At 31.5% G+C, this 20,783-nt stretch overlaps 2 protein-coding genes across 2 annotated transcripts; both read left to right on the forward strand.

Moving 5' to 3' along the window:
* The first annotated feature begins 6,661 nt into the window (after positions 1–6,661).
* On the forward strand, positions 6,662–12,036 carry LOC114371005 (casein kinase 1-like protein HD16). Its single transcript, XM_028328408.1, has 16 exons — positions 6,662–7,310; positions 7,747–7,860; positions 7,960–8,033; positions 8,138–8,207; positions 8,286–8,341; positions 8,913–8,984; positions 9,115–9,209; positions 9,295–9,361; positions 9,478–9,607; positions 9,710–9,928; positions 10,032–10,159; positions 10,280–10,454; positions 10,536–10,626; positions 11,089–11,246; positions 11,425–11,613; positions 11,696–12,036. The coding sequence occupies exons 1-16, from the start codon at positions 6,990–6,992 to the stop codon at positions 11,753–11,755; spliced, it is 2,019 nt and encodes a 672-aa protein (XP_028184209.1). The 5' UTR covers positions 6,662–6,989; the 3' UTR covers positions 11,756–12,036.
* A 5,038-nt stretch (positions 12,037–17,074) lies between these two features.
* LOC114369216 (protein TONNEAU 1b-like) lies at positions 17,075–19,886 on the forward strand. Its single transcript, XM_028326413.1, has 8 exons — positions 17,075–17,265; positions 17,364–17,496; positions 17,804–17,892; positions 18,010–18,129; positions 18,974–19,107; positions 19,237–19,262; positions 19,339–19,495; positions 19,637–19,886. Exons 1-8 carry the CDS (start codon positions 17,179–17,181, stop codon positions 19,686–19,688), a joined length of 798 nt encoding a protein of 265 aa, XP_028182214.1. The 5' UTR covers positions 17,075–17,178; the 3' UTR covers positions 19,689–19,886.
* Positions 19,887–20,783: the final 897 nt, after the last annotated feature.

The raw sequence follows: 20,783 nt of genomic DNA on the forward strand, positions 1-20,783 counted from the left end.
TACTATAAATGTATAATAAATAAGAAAGAGCAAGGTAAAAATACACATGAAAGAGAAAATAAGTATATATATATATATATATATATGCAATTTTACGTATTTTTTTAATATGATATTTTAATTCTCCTATTTTTTTCTCCTATTTTTTTTAATCAAAACATCTTGTCATTCATTTTTAAAAAATACGTAATTTTAGTTCACTTATTTTTTAATTTAAAATTTTTATTCTTCACTTATTAAAAATATGTAACTTTAATCTTCTTTTAAAATTTTAAACTTGACTATATACTTTTTTTAATAAATTAAACTTGATAATAATTAAATAATTAAAAGAAGCATTTATCATGTGAATAATAAATAAATATGTAACAAACAACGTTTATAAAAAAATATAAATTAATATTTGAAATTGAGTTCAAAACTTAAAATTGTGAATTTTAAAAAAATGAGATATAACTTATCTCAATTAAAAAATTGAAGACAGAAATTACAAAAAGTGGTGATGAAATGTTACGTGAGAGAGGAGGAATGCGATTCCGTGGCAGGCTGAGGCAAATCCTTCTTCATATCAGAATTCCTCGTGACGTTAAGTCTACAGCTTCCCTTTTGTCTTCAAAGTTTGTGCCCCAGTGCTTCCCTCCACACTGTCCTCTAACTTTGTAATTGTTTTGTAACGTGTTTGATGATTTGTTTCACTGAGGCATTGGTGTTTGTAGTGGTTGCTAGGGTCAGTTGATGTAATAGGTTCAGTATAGGTCGTTTTGTAAGTTGTTGTTGGATTTTGTAGCCATGTGACTATTTTGATGTAGTAGTCGGATTATATTGCTGTTAAAACACACTATCACAGACTCATAGTTGTGGGCAAGTAAACCAAAAGTTCATGAATGAAAATTAAACTAAATTAGAATCATAACCTATTCAACTGAACAAGGTGTTGGAAGGTAAGACAAATGGGAGGACTTCAAGAAATTAAAGAAACATAATAATAGGGATAAAACTTAGTAGTCATCTCCATCTGTTTGATCAACAGAGTGCAGGGAGTATAGATGATAATCAACCTATTTTGATGTTTGAGTCTGTAAGGCATCTATCTAATTTTTCAAAACTGGATATAATATTTAATATTCACGGGAAAGAAAAACCTTATCTTTCTACTTTCTTGTATTTCCCCTCTTAGGCAACCAGTCGGCGATCAAACTTATGTGATTTTTGCACACTTTTCCTTTCGTCAAACAACGCAAATCCTGTGAAATTGAAATCCTTCTGTCTAACACGATGGTCTCACAAAGAGGTGAATAGAGAGGATGATTTCTTTTTTCTTTTTTACAATTACAAAATAAATATTTATTTAATTTAAATATCTAGTAAGCAATAAAAAATTAAAAAACTTATGCATTCACAGTACTTAACTGTCAACATATTCTTAACTGTCAACCCAATCAATTTGATAGAGGGACCTAATTTCCTGATTTAAAAAAATGACTAAACCTCTTGATTTCAAATTTAGGGGACCAAATTCACAGATTTGGTAAAATAGGAAGATGAAAACTGTATTTTAGCATAAAAATTTTACTTTTTAATTACTGACTTAAATTATCAAATTGGTCCTGAAGTTTTTTAAAAGTTTAATTTGGTTCTCAAATTCTTAAAAATAATCAATTTGGTTCTGAAATATTTAAAATGTTAAATTTGATTATCAAATTTTTAAAATTAATCAATTTGATTATCAAATTGTTAAATTGAATCAATTCAATTTTCAAATTTTAAGAAAAGAAATGATCAAGTTGTAAATTTACAATAATTTGAAGATCAAATTGATTAAAATTTTACAAAATAAGGATCAAAATGAACTTTTTAAAAACTTAGGAGTCAATTTGATTTATTTTTAAAAAAAACTTTAGAATCAAATTGAAAACCAAATTGAATCATTTAACATAATTTGAGGAACAAATTGATAATCAAGCCTTAATTTTTTTAAATAACATTTTTTCTTGATTAATACCTTGAATATAAAACGCGTAGTTCTTGTAAAATTAGAATAGATGAACGAAAAGGAGTAAGTTTAGTTAGAATGCTAATGCAATATTTGTTTTGTCTTTTGTTTGAAGAAACCCTATAATCATTAACTCGTTTTTAAACAATTAACGTGATATAATATTTTCCATCTTTTCATAAAAATTTAGGGTAACAACAAAGGTGTAAATCATTTTAGGATGTTTGGGTTGAAATGAATTTGAGAATTATGAGTAAAGAAGGAAATAAAAAGAGAAAAAAGTGACATGACATATAACAAATAATGGGATAAAAAATAGAAAAAAAGTCAATACATTCTTATATTTATTTTAAATTTTATTCTTGGTTTTAAAGAAACAATTACCTAATCATTCACATAACATTGAATCATATTTTCAAATTTGATTGAAATATTTGACCATATTTCATATTACACTTATTTATTTGATCATGACTTTTTTTAAATAAAAAATATTTGTAAAAGTAAAAAAAATAAATGAATACTTGAGAATTTTGGTGAATATGTGATTTTTCTTTTATCCAGTAACAATTTGTTGATTTATCAACATCTCTTTGTCCTCCGTAACAATTTGTCGATATATCAACCTTGGTGAATGGGTAATTTTTCTTTTATCCAATGAATTTTGCATCCCTAGTTGTACTTAGTGTGAAATTATTAATTAATTATAGATGAAAAAAATGTAATAATTATTGATTTTTAAAGAATTTTTTTTCTAGTGGGTGAAATGGGCCTCAAAATACATTCTTTTGTAGCAACTTGCGAGAATGTTGAGTGTCTGTTAAATGCTTGCATTATGTAAAAAAAATGTTAAATGCCTCCCATATGATATTTTTCAACTTTTCATATTTTTTCTTATATTTTATCTATATATAGTTTTTTTAGATAATATATTTTTTTAAAAAAGGCAAGTTTTGTTTTTGGCAATGTCGTTGTTATATAAAATTAAATATTTTGTTAATATAGGAATTTTCTATTTTAAAATGTGTTTTGTAACTTAATTCAAAGGTTAATAATTTGAAACACACGCGTATTCACACGAGCACACATGTAATAATATTTTTATTGGTTATTTTTTATAAAACTACCCGAAGAACTAGTTGAAAAACGATAAATTAAATAAAGAGTTGGGTGATAGTTAAAGGTTAGAAAATGAAAAAAAAAGTTTGTTAAATTATAAGTGTTTGATAAAATTATTTATTGGAGTAACTGAAAATTATAATAATAAAAAAACTAATAAAAAAAATTATTTGAAAAAGATAATTGAATTTTTTTATAAATATGTTAAGGAAAGGAAGAAAATATTAAAAAAATGGAAGCTAAAACCTAATATTCAAAAACGTTTAAAGCTTATATACCAAATAGGGCAAAACTTATGACATATTATATTTCAAAAAAATTTGTCCTCTTTACTCTTTTTTTTCTTTTGCATTTCCAAGTTTCATTCTTCCAAATTCAAATTTCAAGAATTAGACCAACTTTGTTTTTTCAGAACGGATAAAACCATTTTTGTAATAACTTGTCGACTTTTTAAAAAAATAATATTGATTCATCGATCTTCAGGAATTGACAAAAGGGTGATTTCACACCTTTATCTAGTGAATTTTGCATTTCTAAATATATTTAGCGTGAAATTATTAATTATTTTTAGATGCAAAGAATTATAATAATTAATATTTTTTAAAAAAAATTCTTAAAAGGAGAATGAATGGGCCTCAACACAAATTCTTTTGTGGCAAACCGCGAGAATGTTAAGTGCATATGTTAAATGCTTATCACATAATATTTTTTAATTTTTCATAGTTTTCTTATATTTTTTATTAAAAAGTCAAGTTTTGTTTTTATCAATTTCACAAATATATAGAATAAAAATATGTTGTTGATATACAAATATTCAAAACAACAAGTAAGGCAAGTATTAAGAAATAAAACTCTCTCTACATATAAAATATACATTTTATATATGAATCCACTATCTTCACATGTAAAGGATAAAGTATATCATGTGAGAATTTATGTTTGATTTTTTTTCATGTATAAACTTCTATTTAGCGTGAACCAGGCACTGAGAGCGTGGTTATTCTTAGTCCAGCGAATTGGACCGTTGAAGGATATCCATGATTTCCTAAAAAAAATACATTTTAAGTATAATATTTTCGTAACTAGCAAAACAATTTTTTTAGCGGCAGAAACAAAATTTCTCATAATTTAATAAATATGTATTATAATATTTCAGTTTAGGAAAAATATTAACTATATATTATGAATATTTTTTATGTTATTAATATAAAAAATCATACCGTCGACAAATTATAAATCATCTTAAATATATATTTGAAAGTTAATAAACTTGTCAATCTCTGTTCATAAAAAAAACTTTGTATGCTGTAAGTTGATTTTATTTAAATTGTTATATTATGGTTTAAAATTAAGCGCGATGCCGTTTGGTTAGATTTAGATTATTTGTGAAATTCAAATCAATTTTTTGTAATTTGGTTTGATTCAATTTTTGCAGTTTAAAAATTCTACTAGTGAATATTAAAAAAATATTTAAAATGTTTGTTATAATTTGACAAAACTTGAATAATGACTAATTTAACAATTAAGAGTATAAGTGAAAGGCAACATTATTACCCCAGACCCGTGCCCCCCTCCCCATGGATTGTGTTATTTAAGTGAATAGTTAATCTACTTAGCGATATTTTTTAAAGTTCTTTTAGGAGAAGCAAGTAAACTTCAATAAATATATATATATATATATATATATATATATATATATATATATTCTTTATGATGTTGGAAATTTATTTTGAGATTTTGATAATATATATAAGGATGAATATTGGATTATTTGTTTATGGTATTTATTGTGAGTTCATGATTGATTGTCGTTTGTTACAACGAAAAAATAATGTAACCTATGAGTATAATTAATATTTGTTGTTTGAGATAATGTAGCCTATGAGTCAAATTCTCATAGTATAATTATATTTTTCGTTTGCTACAACAAAGAGATATTGTAACTTTCAATTTCTCATAATATAATTATATTTGTCGTTTGCTACAACGAAGATATAATGTAGCCTATGAGTCAAATTCTCATAGTATAATTATATTTTTTGTTTGCTATAGTGGAGATATAATGTAGCCTATAAGTCAATTACTCGTAGTATATTTATACTTTCCGTTCGCTGCAATGAAGAGATAATGCAGCTTACGAGCTAAACGTGGTAGTTATATAATTACCGTTCACCACAATGAATAGATAATGTGATATATGTGCACATAATGGAATGAAAATTCGATTATAAAGTTATTATTCTTGAATACCAGTCTATGAGTAATTCTGAAATTATTCTTTGAGCATACAATGATTTCTAAAAGTAAGTTGTATTTTATTATTTATTTAATTAAGGTTATTTAAATGTAAAGACTCGTGCTATGTTATGCTCTCCTTTTTGTCCGTTTTGTATTTTATGCTCTCACTAACTCTTTGTAACTTACCTTTTATTTTATTTTATTTTCTCAGATACACAATAGTGGAGTAACTGACTTTCTGGGTGGATATTTTGTTTGTAACTCTAATATAATGCAGCTATAGGGACCAAGGTAATAATAGATTTAGAGAGAAGTCTTTTATTTTAAAATTTAAATGATTCTCTCTTATAGGTATGTTGATGATGTATTTATGATGTTTTGAGATACTTTGATAATAAGTATTTATAATCAACATTGTTATTAGTGAATATTTTGGACAATATATTAAGGATTTGTGATGTGACATGAGACCTTGATATTAAATGGATGGAATTATATATATATATATATATATATATATATATATATATATATATGCCTAGATATATATGTGTTAGGGTAGGCTAGTTATGATCCAAGGGTGAGTTATAACAGTAAATGTTCAACGTAGAGTTTCAATTTGAATAATACTTGAATAATAATCATTCAAATGAAATAATAAACTATTAAACTTAAAAGTTAAACAGTACATAGTACTCACTTTCAAGTTTTAACAACTAAACTTAAATAAAAAAAATAATGTGTTATTGTTTGAGAGAGTCGTCATCATAAAAACAAAGATGACCATACATAGAATAATTTTAGACTTTAAGGGGTTACAAGAGAGATGAGAGAGTGATTTATCGGGTATTAAGCATTGTAGTCTTAGATCTAGATTGAGTGTAAGTTTTGTGATTTTATATAAGCTTAAAGTTACTTTATAATATGATTAATATGAGTCCTATATTAAACTAACCCGAGTAGTTTAATTTTCACATGTCAAAACAAAAATCGAATCGAATCATGCAGTTTGAGAAAAGCAAAAATCAAACCAAACTAGTAACTTTAATTTTGTTGTGATTTTCAATTGTACGATTAATTTGATTTGGTTCTAAACACTCCAATAAATATTTTATATGTTGTGTTTTTTTTCCACCTAAATTATTTATCTAAGATATGATAAAACATTAGATATGTGAATATCTCTAATCCCTGTAATAGTTTTTTATTCATAATTATGGATTTTTTTTATTAAGAATCTAACCCTTATAATGGATCTTGTGAGTTTATAAGTATGTTGTGATCTAATACTAGATTGATATATAACAATTATTATTATTTTCTTTAAAAAAATCATATATTTTTCGTTTTCATTTTCATCTTGTACCGTGAAGGCTCTTCTTGCCTCCCGCTACTTTCCCTTTCCCGATTAATCTGCTCCCGAGTTTGTTCACTCATCAAACCCTAACCCTAATCCTCATCCTCATCACTCGATTTAAAACCCCATTCCCATTGCTATCGTGACATCTTCCGACAAATTTTCTCTCTGTCTTCCGTTTCGTTCTTCCAATTTCAGGCATGAATCGTGCATCGGTGTTCCGGTAGAGCATATGACGAGGGAGGTTATCGGAACTGCGAATCGATTGCATGGGTTTAGAGAATGCCAGAGCTTCGTAGTGGTGTGCGACGGGGGCGTGGCCGTGGCCAGAAAGCATCGGAACCTGCAAGGAAGGAGGTGAAGGCTCGTGCGGCGCCGAGAGGGAGACCCAGGACTCGATTGGCGGCGAAGGAATTGGAGCTTCAGGAGCCGTTGATCCCGATACCACCGACACCGATACCGGAACCGTTGATCCCGATACTGGAGCCGGCGAAAGAAGAGAAAAAGGAAGTTGGTGTGGGCGTGAATATGGGTGACGAAAGCGGTGGCTTGAGTGGCAATAAGCCTGAGGAGGATGCCACCACTCCACCTTTTCCTGATAGGGTATGTGATTATGACTCTTGGCTTGTTTTTTTTTTTTTTTATCTGACTGTGCCTCAAAAGTGTCAATTGATTTGTTTATGAAAAGTGAAAAATCTGCGTATGAAATGTTTTAGTCCCTGATTCTGTCAACTCTATTGCAAATTAGTCTTTCAGATTGTTCAAATTTTGGGACTTAATTTGTTACAACTGGTCGTAAATTCAAGGAATAATTTGTTATGAAGTTGACATGTTCTAGGGTATGGTGATGGAGAATAATTGATTTGTTACAAAATTGATAAATTTAGGGACTAAATTGTATACATACAAATTTCCACAAAATAAAATAAGAAAAATTAACACTTGTCACTTTTGTAGCTGTTGGGATTGTAGCTGCTTATTCATTGAATTATTTTTTTTTAATAAATTTTGAAACTTGAATTTGCTTTCAATGCCAAAGGTTCAAGTGGGAGGATCGCCCATGTACAAGGTAGAGAGAAAATTGGGTAAAGGTGGATTTGGTCAGGTTTTTGTTGGCCGTCGTGAGCGTGCAACAGGTGCTGGAGCTATGGAGGTAGGTTTCTCTAATTTCATCTGGGCTTTGTGTGTTAAATTGTTTAATACTTTTGTCATTGATTTGGCTTTAAGTTTATTTCTATCTCGCATTTCTCAGGTGGCTCTGAAATTTGAACATAGAAACAGTAAGGGCTGTAACTATGGCCCTCCTTACGAGTGGCAAGTATACAAGTAGGTACCTTCTTACGTTTATATTAATATATATTTTTTTTAATTATCATGATTTGTGATCAAGTATGTATAGCTAAAGTTTGACTTTTATGTTATGTCAAAAGCACCCTTGGGGGTAGTTATGGAATCCCAAAAGTACACTATAAAGGAAGACAAGGAGAATATTATGTGATGGTATGATCTATTCTACACAACAACCGTTGCACTATATCATTGCCAACTTAACAGTTCAACTATTCCTTTTATATGCAGGTTATGGACATACTTGGTCCAAGTTTGTGGGATCTCTGGAATACCTCAAGCCAGATGTGAGTTTCAGTGTGCCGGTATCTTGGCTTTATGATTGTTTATAGGGTTTATATAATGTGTATTAAAACAAGGTTTGTAATAATACTGATTTCATTTGTTTTTGGGTTTTCTTAAATGAGGTTCACATTTAAACATGGCGACTGAATTCAAATTCATTCTCTTCTGAGTACATAATTAAGTGAAAAGAAATGCAAAACAGTGTTTGAGTGGCAACTAGTTGTACATGTTCTGTTTTACTAAAATATTTTTTTTGACATCCATTTATAATATATATATAACTAGTGAATAATTCTTATGGTTTTACTCACTGTTTGCATGCATTTTGTCTAAAGGTGTATTCTTTTTTCCTTGATCTATTATTTGGGCCATCAACTTCCACCACTGTTACCTTAACCTTTTGTTTCTTTTCCTTGTGTGCTTTTTGCTTCAGCAAATTGCTTCTCTTTTGTCTTCAACACTCCCTTAGTTTGAATATATGCAACAGATCATGTTAGAATTGTTACAATAAGTAATTTTTCCTTTTTGTTTCTCTGACCTATTGTTTTTTACTTTTTATTAACAAATGTTTAGGATGTCTTCTGAAATGGTCTCATGTATAGCGGTTGAGTCCTTATCAATACTTGAGAAGATGCACTCAAAAGGGTATGTTATTAGTCAAACATATTTGTTTCTTCATCTTCCTACTTAGTGAGTTTTAGAATGTCCGTGAATTGATTGAGTTTTATTTTTGTTGAACTCCAAACAATAAACACAATCTCGTTGTTCATTTTAGTTATGTGCATGGGGATGTAAAACCAGAAAACTTTTTACTTGGTCAACCAGCTACAGCGCAAGAGAAGAAACTGTTTCTTGTTGACCTTGGATTAGGTCAGTTGATGTAATTTAAGTTTAAATATGCATTTGTGGTTTCTTTCTTGTGAATCCCTTCATGATACGTGCTCATGTTTTTCAGCAACAAAATGGAGAGACACCTCCAGTGGACAGCATGTGGACTATGATCAACGTCCTGATATGTTTAGGTTTTCTTCCCCCCCACCCCCTCCTTTTCTTTTCTTTTCCCCCTTGTAGTTCTCTTTTTTTAATAGTTTTCTTGCATATGGTTATCAATGTTCTTGAGTCTCCTCTTTTTATGTAGAGGAACTGTTCGATATGCTAGTGTTCATGCTCATTTGGGGAGAACTGCTAGTAGAAGAGATGATCTTGAATCTCTTGCATACACACTAGTCTTCCTCCATAAGGGCCGATTACCATGGCAAGGTTACCAGGTACATGGGATTTATTTTACATGCCTATGGAGTATTTTTTACTTTGCAAATTTCGTTCCTTTACATATTTTATTTCAATCTTTATTTTACCTTGTATGTTAGGGTGATAGCAAATCCTTCCTTGTTTGCAAAAAGAAGATGGGGACATCTCCTGAGACGCTATGCTGCTTGTGTCCTCCTCCTTTTAGGCATTTTCTTGAGATTGTAGTGAATATGAAATTTGATGAAGAACCTAATTATTCCAAGCTAATATCTTTGTTTGATGGTACGATTGGACCCAATCCAGCATTGCGGCCAATTAATACTGAAGGTGCCCAAAAGGTAATTTACTGAAGTGTGGTTTTGGAGGTCTTGTATTTCTGGCTTACTTTTTTCTTTTCCTCTTTTGGCTGGTGTACGTCTACTCAAAATCATAGTTTGGCAGGTTGGGCAAAAGCGGGGTAGATTGAATGTTGAAGATGATGAATCACAGCCAAGAAAGAAGGTCCGTTTAGGGGTTCCTGCTACACAATGGATTTCAATTTACAATGCAAGACTGCCAATGAAACAAAGGTACGACACAGTTTTCTCCTTTTAGCAGTTCTTTTTATCCAGTAATTAGATATACAAGGGTGAGCTTGAGTATGTTATGCCCATGAGTTGCTTCTGATTTATTAATTGGTTGTATTTCAGGTACCATTATAATGTGTCTGATGCAAGATTAGAACAGCATGTTGAGAGAGGGGTTGCAGATGGCCTTCTTATTAGTTGTGTGTCTTCTTGTTGCAATCTTTGGGCTCTTATTATGGATGCTGGAACTGGTTTTACAGCTCAAGTTTACAAGTTGTCAACCTTTTTCTTGCACAAGGTGAAATATGCTGTATGTCTTGCAGTTTCTTTAATCTAATTCCATGTGATTAAACTTATCCATGTGACTGTTGCTTTGCAGGAATGGATAATGGAGCAGTGGGATAAAAACTTTTACATTACTTCTATTGCAGGGAGCAACAATGGCAGCTCTCTTGTGGTGATGTCAAAAGGTTTGATTACTAAAAGAGTCACTTTTTGCTGTGGTGAAATGATGAATCGATCTTATTATTTTTCTTGGTTGATGAATCATGTTATCAAATACCGTTGGAAAGTTTTTCAGCAGTTGCAGTCTTGGAGATAAACTGGTTTTGGTGTTTACTTCTGTGTTATATTTTATATACCTCTAGTTATTCAGTCATTTTTTGAGTCTCATTATGTACCTGAAATGAAACAATTGCCATGATTGTCTAAATGCTTTGTTGATAGTGGTGCTGTTGGACGTGGCTCTATTAGCTTGCATAATTTACTTTCTGTTTATTGTCAACTGTGACCTTTTGTTTATTTCCCTTCTTTTTTAATATGATTTTTTAGTGCTTTTGTTTGAACACATGGATTTCTGAAGACCTCTACATATAATGCTTCTGCAACTGTTACCTCTGATTTTGTTGTGATTTATTATCTAATTTTTGCAGGTACGCAGTATACTCAACAGTCCTACAAAGTGAGTGAATCTTTCCCCTTCAAATGGATAAACAAGAAGTGGAGAGAAGGTTTTCATGTCACTTCAATGGCCACTGCTGGAAGTCGTTGGGGTGTTGTTATGTCTCGAAATGCTGGATTCAGTAAACAGGTTTGCTGTTAAAATTGTATTTCATTATGACATTTGGTATATCAGTTCTTCTGCATTTCTATTTGTGTGTGATTTCCTGTCTCTGTTCAGTATGTCATACAATGGTGGCCGGTTTGGACATAAGCCTGTTACCAGACAGACTGGCTTCATGCTCTCATCATTAACCTTTTAACTGTAGGTGGTTGAACTTGATTTTCTCTATCCAAGTGAGGGCATCCATAAACGTTGGGATAAAGGTTATAGGATTACAGCAACCGCAGCTACATTGGATCAATCTGCTCTTATATTAAGTATTCCGAGACGCAAACTCAGTGATGAAACTCAGGAAACTTTACGGACGTCACAATTTCCCAGCACGCATGTTAAGGTAAGGGGAGATAAATGACTAATTGATTTCGTTGGTTAAATATCAAGGTTGATTTTTCTTTATTTTTTATTCTTGTGTTCAGGACAAATGGTCAAAAAACCTTTACCTTGCCTGTTTGTGCTACGGACGCACAGTATGCTGATTTCCATGACATTTTAAAGCATTTTATTGACAAGCGGATTATGAATTGTCTACTGCCCAACAACCACAAAAGATCTTTTTGTAGAAAGAAACTAATTGTTGTGCCAGTAGAGAACCTTATTTTGTTATGTTATAAGATAAGAATATTGTTCTGTTCCCTCCCCTTCTATTATTATATGCTTTATGGGACGGGGGGAATGTTGCAGAGTAATGAATGGTGTTTAGCTTTTATGTTCCTCCATTATGTATATGCAAGGTTTTATATTGTTTCTGCATGCCGCATTCTTAATTCAACTAATGTCGAATCTGGTATGTTGATGGGATTTTTTAGGTTTATCTCCATGACATACTTTAATAAGAAAAACAATTAAGCTGTATGACATCTTCGTTTTAATATATTAAAGGTAGTACAGCAGCAGAGATCCCTATATGTGGTGGTCCAATCTTTTACCGGAAAATGGTTTTTTGTGTATTTCGCCAATAAAAAAGCATGTTAACTTTGATTTTATCTTGAAGATAATGTAAATAAAAACGTTACCTTGAAATTATTTGAGAATATGTACTTAAAAAACAAAATAGATGCATGTTTATATAAGTAGACTTTTAGACAGTTTGAATACTTTCAATATTTGGACGGTTTGTGTTATAGATCAAATTGACGTACATATTTTTCCTGACAAGTGAACATGCTATGTGCTAAAAAAAACTCATTTAGTTCATTTGTTTCTTTATAAAATACAATAAATGCACCAATAAAGTAAAAAAGATTACATTAGATCAGTTCATTTAAACTTATTTTTTTTAAAAATATTTTATAAAACAAATAACTTTATGTTTTTTTTTATGTTTGTCCAACTTCTTTCTGCTTAAGAAAAATAATTTTTTGTTTATTTTGAGTACATCTTATCTGTTTATTAAATAAATGTTTTTTTAGAAGTGCTTATTTTAAAATTACTTATTTTAAGTTTAAATAAATTGGTTCATGGTAAACTAATTAAAAATATCTAATATAATTCTAAAAGAAAAATGTGACTTTTTTAAGATAAAAAAAATCTTCAGACAAAAAACATCTACGACAGACGAAAAAATCTTTAATATAATGAAAATTGAGTAAACAGTAAACGAACAAAAGTCGTCCGAGCAAATAGCATGGAAAATTCTTATATCCTCCTTAGTAGGATAAAATTCTTATAGTTGAGAAAACAGTATTAAACTGAGAAGCTTCAATGGATTTTGGTAAGTTGTCCAAGTAGAGCTCCCAGCCAGCAACTTCATCCTCCCATTTGTGAACTCATTTGCCAGCGACACAATCGTTTTATAAGCAGTGGATTCAGGTTCATAGGCATCAGGAGGAATGCCAGTACCTTTCGTCCACAGCACTAGGTCAATCTGGTTCTCTATGCCACGGATGTTGGCTTTAAGGAAGTGAAGGGATGTTTCTTCAGAAACTCATCAAATGCAGTTCTCCCAACCTGTCCCATCCATGAGAAAATTGACAAATAAAGAAAAAATACCCAATTCCAATAAATTAGGTTCAACCATTCAAGTTTACCTCCCAAATGACAAACAAAACATGCATATGTTTTCCAACCCAAAATGAAAAGAGAAATGCATCATAGCTCTTAGTTAATGCAGAATCTCTCCAAAACACACACACACACACACACAAATCCAATAATATGATGCAAAGTGAGCATGTACATATCAGAAGAAGCAAATAAATTCAGATACCTGTCGTTCAATGCGCCACAAGAACTGGAAACCTTTCTCATAGGGAACCTGAGAATAGACATTATCAGGGTCAATTCCTTCCTGATTATTTTTTAGCTTTGTAAACTCTAAGTTGTCCTTGAACCTCTCAACATCCTCATTCAAACCCCTCCAACCAATTCCAATATTCAACGTGGCTCTCTGTTCTCCTTGTACGGCCTCCACAATCCTCCTCTCCGCATAAGTAGTGAAGCCTTAAAACCACAATCAAGAACAACAATTTGATGATCACAAATTCATAAATGTTTATTTTGATGTTACTCTAATCTAATCATTATATGCACATGATTATCTTCAAAATAACATTCAATTAATCACAAATGTATAATATAACACATAATTGAAGACTTTGTTTTAAAGTAAAAGATGCTGGTTATTTGTTCCTAAAGAGTATTAAAACCTTACACAATGAACAGAGAAAAAAAAAGAAGAAAATTCATCCAAGCGTAATATTTCCTTGATGGCTATTGTAAGTCTACAAATATGGATAACAAGTTTAAGATATAGTTAGTTGATACAATTTTAAATAAACAAGAAAAGAAAAACACATCCCAATTGCTATTGACACAGTCTCACTGCTTTTCTTCCAATTTCATCTACTTGCGGACGAGTCATTTTGACTAAGTAAAACTTAATAATTTCACTTTTGAGATTCTCAATTCTATGGTTAATATTATCATCCTGAAAAAGTATCTTTATCTTCAACAACTAATAATAGTGTGACAATGCATCAAAGGCTCTAATTCCATTACAAAGTAATATGAGGGAAATCCAAAAAAACAATATTTACTGAGTTGGTAGTGACACCTTTGATTCCATTGACAATGAATGAAAGCAAATCTTATGGCTTTGTCTCTGCTTCTCATGGAGACGGTGCAAACTTATACTTTTGATCTTTGCCATGTTACTATTATATTCCATTCTTTCATCAACAATAAAGGTGTTGGATTCTTTCATCAACAACGAAGGTGTCCCATACATAAATTTGATTTTTGGAAGCTTCACCAATCCCAGCTTTCACTTTCAGAAGCTACATATAATTGTAATATGAATAAGAGAACAAAATTCAAAAGGTCACAAGACATGTAAGCACTAATAGGTAAAAAGAAGACATTGCTAGTCTATTAATTGTTATCAACACTACCCTTGTGAATTGTAATAATTCACTTTCAAACACAACACTAATAAAGTAACTTTGATAGCAAATTTGTACAATGTAGTCGATTCTTAAAGGCAATTAAAGTTTAGAAACAACATTAGAAAAATTAAGAAAATAAAGCACAATCAAAATACCTCTTTGAAAGTAAACAAACACACAAATTTTCTCCACAAAACTTCTAACCCTTGTCATTACCCGAACTCAACTGACAAAAACTTATAATAATTAGTGGTGGTTTCTTAATTGTCAAGTTATCCTGTAATTTGCTTGGTTACATTCTTAACTTTTTGCAATCTCTTGCATTTCAACCTCATAAAACATTATAAAAATTCAAGCATGTTAGTGAAATCAAATCACAAAAAGTAATTTCATTTCAAAGGATCACCAATTATATTTAGGCACTTGTTCGTCATACCAAAACAAACATAACACACACGGAATAAAATCTAGAATTTCAAGATGTATGGAATGAACCTAAACTATTTTTGGATTCTACAAAATATATTCTTGAATCTTAACTCAAGCATGACAAAGACATTGACGGGAAATCACACTTAAACATATGGCTAAACTTTTCGATCCCCTTTATCTTTCTTAATACAATATTATTGTTAGTTGGTTAACGCTAATAGTGAAAATGGTTAACTGCTTTTACTAGTTGGTTAGTAGGTTTATCTAATATGCGACCTAATCTCATTTGAAAGAACAAATCCTATGAGAATCAAAAGGAACAAATCATATTGGTTAAGGTTCTCATATAAAAATCAAAACACAAATTCATACAAGAAACCTATATCAAATTAGAGAAGGATTGCACATGAGAAATGGACAAACCTATACAATATTATTGTTACCTGGTTAACACTCTTAGTGAAAATGGTTAAGTTTTTTGACTAATTGATTAATAGGTTTATCTGATATGCGACCTAATCTCATTCGAAAGAACAAACTCTATGAGAATCAAAAGGAATACACCATATTGGTTAAGGTTCTCATAAAAATCATAACACAAATTCATACAAGAAACCATACATCAAATTAGAGAAGGAATGCACATGAGAGATAAACAAACCTAACATGAGAGAGATGATCCACAACTATCGATAGACACAAACATATGAGAATTGCAACCCTTGTGCCATAGAGAAGCATATCAACATGCGTGTGTGAGTAAGACAAATCTCGAGGACATACTATTGTAGCAAAAACCTCCAACGACGATGACAACAGTTTTCAAGATAAACAATGGTGGTTTCTGAGAATGTCAATGATGACTTTTGGGTGAAAACAATACTGTTAGAGAAACTCAAGTTCAGATCCAACGGATTTTACACTTTGCCCCTCTATTTTTATGTTTTCTAATGTTTTTAAAAAACAAAAAAATAAAGTTTTTTAATTTTTAAAAAAGGAATTTTTTGATTAAAAAATACCATGTAGGGAGGTGGTTGTTGAGTGTATTTTACTATTGAGTGGTATGTGTATAATGTTCACCGATAATTATCTTAATAGCCCTCCTTTATTTAGTGACAGCTGTCTAAGATGGGTTAGTTTAGTCTCCTTACAGAAACTTACTAATTGCACCCCATTTTGATAAGTACACCCCAATCTTTCTTTTTAAATCTTAAATACCGATTATATCCTTTCTTTCATCTCTCTCACACGTTCTTTCTTCAATGAATAGGCAGCAGTATTACCCGTGCATAAAAATACTCTCTTTCAATGATCATGTGATAATTTACATTATTGTTGATTTGTTGTTGATTTTTAAGAATTGTATAAAGATGAAAAAATTATCTTTCAATTTTTCAAATCAAAATTAAAAATTATAAAAATGACACGTCTTAGGTTTGCACATGTTTATATCTTTATTTTTTACTTTAATTAATTTAATCATTTTTATGATAACTTTAATGGATACGTTAGATCTAAAATTCAACCAAATCAAAATAAAATAATAAAAAATAAATGAAAAAAATTAGAATTGAACTAAAATTATGAATTTTTAAAATTAAAAATTAAAAATGCATATCAAGAATTAAAGAGAGATCAAACTTGCAATTTAGTCAAAATTAGGTCGTTCCTTCCTACATTTTTCAAGTTGCTTTGTGTATTTTTTTTCAGAATATTTTTTGACCTCTTGGATTGATCATTTTGGAAGAAAAAAAAGTGCATTCAAAATGTAATTTACATTCCAGATTAACAATTCTAGAGGGAAAAGGGGAGTGCAGGAAATAACTGGAAGTGTAGGAAGCAATAATCCCAAAATTAAAAGAAGGGTTGGGTCTAATCCAACAACGAAGGGGATTTGGGCCATCGTGGAAGTAGAGAACCGGCCCATAGATACTCCAGCCTAACGTCATCGATAAAATAAAATGGATGAAATATATGCAATCGCGCACGCACATTCACAGCACAACACAGAAGCGGAAAAAAGAAGAAGGAAGAAAAGTTAGCAGTAGTTTGGCGTGGTAATTGGTAGAGCGAGAAACAGAGAAATGGACGATTACACGAGGGAAATGATGGACCTGAAGACACTGGTCACTCGCACTCTCGAGAAGAAAGGCGTCCTCGCCAGGATCCGTGTACATACACACCTTAGGGTTTCCTCTTCCCAATTCCTCACCGTAGATCCATTCAATTCTCAACTTAGGGTTATTCTTCCGTTTTCTTTTTGTCTCAGGCCGAACTCAGGGCGAGTGTGTTCGAAGCCATCGAAGAGGAAGATCGTGTGATTGAGAAGGAACAAGGTCTACCTCCTGCATTGCTAGGTAGTTGCAACGATCGAGCTAAGCAGCTTCACGCTTCTCCTCCAGGTCCTCTTCTTCTCGATCCCTAACCTAGTTTCTGTTCATGTTTGAATATTGGAATATTCTAAGATTCTCTCGTCGTGTTGTCACCGTTACATGACCTGAATATATAACGAGCTTCAATTACGGTTATTACTTGTTGTTCCTTTGCTCGTAATCTTTCCGATCTGACTTATCGTTTGGATATGAAAAATGTTTTGTTGCATGTCATAAATCTTATGCTGTTAGTGCTATGATTTTTGTAGGTTATTATGCTATGAATGCGCCGCATTCGTAGCTATATTTTGTTTAAGTTTTGGTATTCGCTGTGCAGGGAGACTTCTTACGGCAATGATATGTGAATACCTTGACTGGGCGCAGCTCAGTCATACGCTAAAAGTTTATCTTCCGGAATGTAATTTGGTAATTAATGAATCCTTGTTTTTATTTTTCCATAGTATTTGTGTTCCTGTTGTCTGTTGCTTTCTGTTAATTTTTTTTTCCGTTGTGAGGCATTTGGCTGAATAAACATTTTTGCAGGAGAAAGATTTTTGGAAGACAGAGCTTAAGGAATTTAGTACCAAAAATGGATATGATCTCAACAGAAACAGAGATAGTCCTCTGCTCTTGGATGTGCTTGAAGGATTCTTGAAGCTCGAGGTTTTTCAATTAGTTGCTTTCATGATATTGTTTTTTCATCTGTTCTGTGCTTTCATTCTCTGCCGATCTTTTTAGATAATGATTTTTGTACTAAAGTGTGCTTAGGAGGGGTTTTGTTTTGCATTCCGAAGTATAGGAATCAAGGCCTTGTTTGATTGAACATTTGCCAGGCACTTTTATGGGAAATTTTTAGTTCTGTTCAAGCTAGTAAGCATTTCCCATACTTTATGACACAGCTTGTGAACTAGTCTCCTTGCACTTATGTTCTATTTTGCATGCAGTACTTCAGTTGGGTTAGCTCTAGGCCTTGTTGCAATAGGACCTATGCAAAATGTTTTTGTAGGGTCTTGAGGTAGGATTCATTTTTATTTTAAGTAGAAATGATGTAGTGAAATTTGAGACTTGAGACTTCATTTTTGGAGATTTGGAAAGGAAACTGTTGATTGTAGTTAAGTTGATGAAATAATGATATATAGGCAGCCTGGATTGAATGACCTACATGCTATAACCTGATTTTTGGGGTGATTCATAAACCCTTCTTTGATTGAGTTGTGTTGTGCATGTGCATGTGCATGTGCACATATATGACTACAAGGATAAATTAATCTTAGAGAGAAAAATCAAGAAGTCAGATGTTTGCTTAAAGTGGTGTAGGTAGTTGGCTACTTTCTGTTGATGATAGTATACTGGGGAAATCTACATTTGCATTGTGCAGTGCTAAATATTAAATGATATCAAACCCTTGGTAGACCATTTCTTGTGTAAAGCATAGTTAATGCTTATTAGAACTGATGCAAATGTGTACTGACTTCTGATTAATCGTGTGGTGAATATTCTTCTGTAGAATTTATCCCAAGCAAGAGCTAGTGGTAGGAGATTTGCCACCTCAGAAACTGAGCCTTTACCGAACTCAGAATCACAGAATCCCCGAAGGCATTCTTCCTCATCTGTTGCCGGTGGCTTACCTCCACTAGGAAGGTGCATAGCTGACCCTATTTCTCTACAAGTTGTCTAGTATTACTTTATTATTTCATGTTTTGATGTTCCTAGATCTTCTCAATTTCATTTTTGGTAGACATTTTTTAAGTAATCACCTGTTTGTTGCAGGGCTGTTCCTTCATCTCAGGCATCTGGTGGGTATTTCCTGTAATTGACTTTTTACCTTACATTATGAGTGAAATTTCCTTTAATTTACACTCTAGCATTCAGATAGAAGAGGAGGATCCTCCATGCCTGCTTATAGGAAGGATGAGTACAATTGGCGATATGACAGTGATGAACTTCCTGAGGACATAATTCAAGCTTCAAGTGCTTTGGAAAATCTTCAATTGGACAGAAAAGCTCGGAATCTAACATCTTCTTGGCGGTTCGTTTTGATGCAACTCTGGTTCTATTCTTGTTACTAGTTACAAAGCATTTAAATTTTGGATCTTATCACCATCTCAATGGTTGGTTCTGAAGATATTGAAAAAAACATAAATATTTTCTGATTGTCTTTGTTTTGCAGACACGCTGGAGATGGTATCAATGAGGATGATGGCAGGGCTGATCACGTGTAGGGACAGACATCACTTGCATAATTGCAATCTGCTCCTGTATTTTACTGTGTATTCTTAATTTTCTGCCTCTGATGATGATTGAATGAGCCTAATTTGATGTAAGATCATTTAATTGTGATTTTTTTAGTTTTTTTTTATGAGCTATTTTCTCTCTACAGTTTCCCTTTTTGGCTTATAGTTGAAAATTTATTGAGTTTCGATAGTTTTAGCTCATGCTTGCAAACATAAAAGCACCAAATTAAGGGCCATATATTTTTTAGCATCTAGTAAAAAATGTTTTGCGTGTGAAAGATTGAATTTAAGACCTATGTTCTATTGATTGCTTAGACGGTACGAAAGTTTTCCCCCTTTTAACAATGATTGAATACGAGAACATTGAATCTTTTCACGAGTTTAATACACTTTTTAAACACTGTTATTATTGTCCTAAATTAATTGGAAACTAGGTTTTTTCCTTTGGTCTCTTTTCTTATTTAATCAGCTCTATCCATAGTTTTACAGTTTTTAATAACTTTTAGTCGATAATAATGTTTTAGGAAGAGTTTGACAGAGTATGTTGCTGCTACTCGCTCCATTGAGCCTACCTTTTTAATACTGCTTTCTTCAATTGGGTAGCGAGAGGCGCCCGGGTCATGAATGCGGCTGTTTTATGTAGTTTCATTCCATTCTATTCTATCAAGTTAATACAATTGGCGGTAGATTCTTTCTGTTCCGGAACATGTTAGTGCTGCTTGTGAAAAAATCTTCCTATGTGGATCTTTCTTTAAGTTATAGATCTCACTAGTAAAACATTTTTCTAATTTAAACACATCGAAATAAAGGAAACAAATATCAGTAATAATATTTTTCAAAAAAATGCTACTTTTAAAATGTATACATTGCACATTGATTCGGTACCATATCTGTAACCCTTTGTCAGAGCATTAAGAAAATCGAACTTTGCATGAATCTGCTTAATTTTAAGGTATATATGAATCAATAACCTAGCACTTAACTTTGCACATATATAAACAAACATCTACGATTTTTTAAAAAAAATTACATTGCACAACTTGAATTTTGAAGTCTTGCTAATCCTCTAAAAATCATCCATGA

Source organism: Glycine soja, chromosome 10 (genome assembly GCF_004193775.1).
Source record: "Glycine soja cultivar W05 chromosome 10, ASM419377v2, whole genome shotgun sequence".
NCBI lineage: Eukaryota > Viridiplantae > Streptophyta > Magnoliopsida > Fabales > Fabaceae > Glycine > Glycine soja.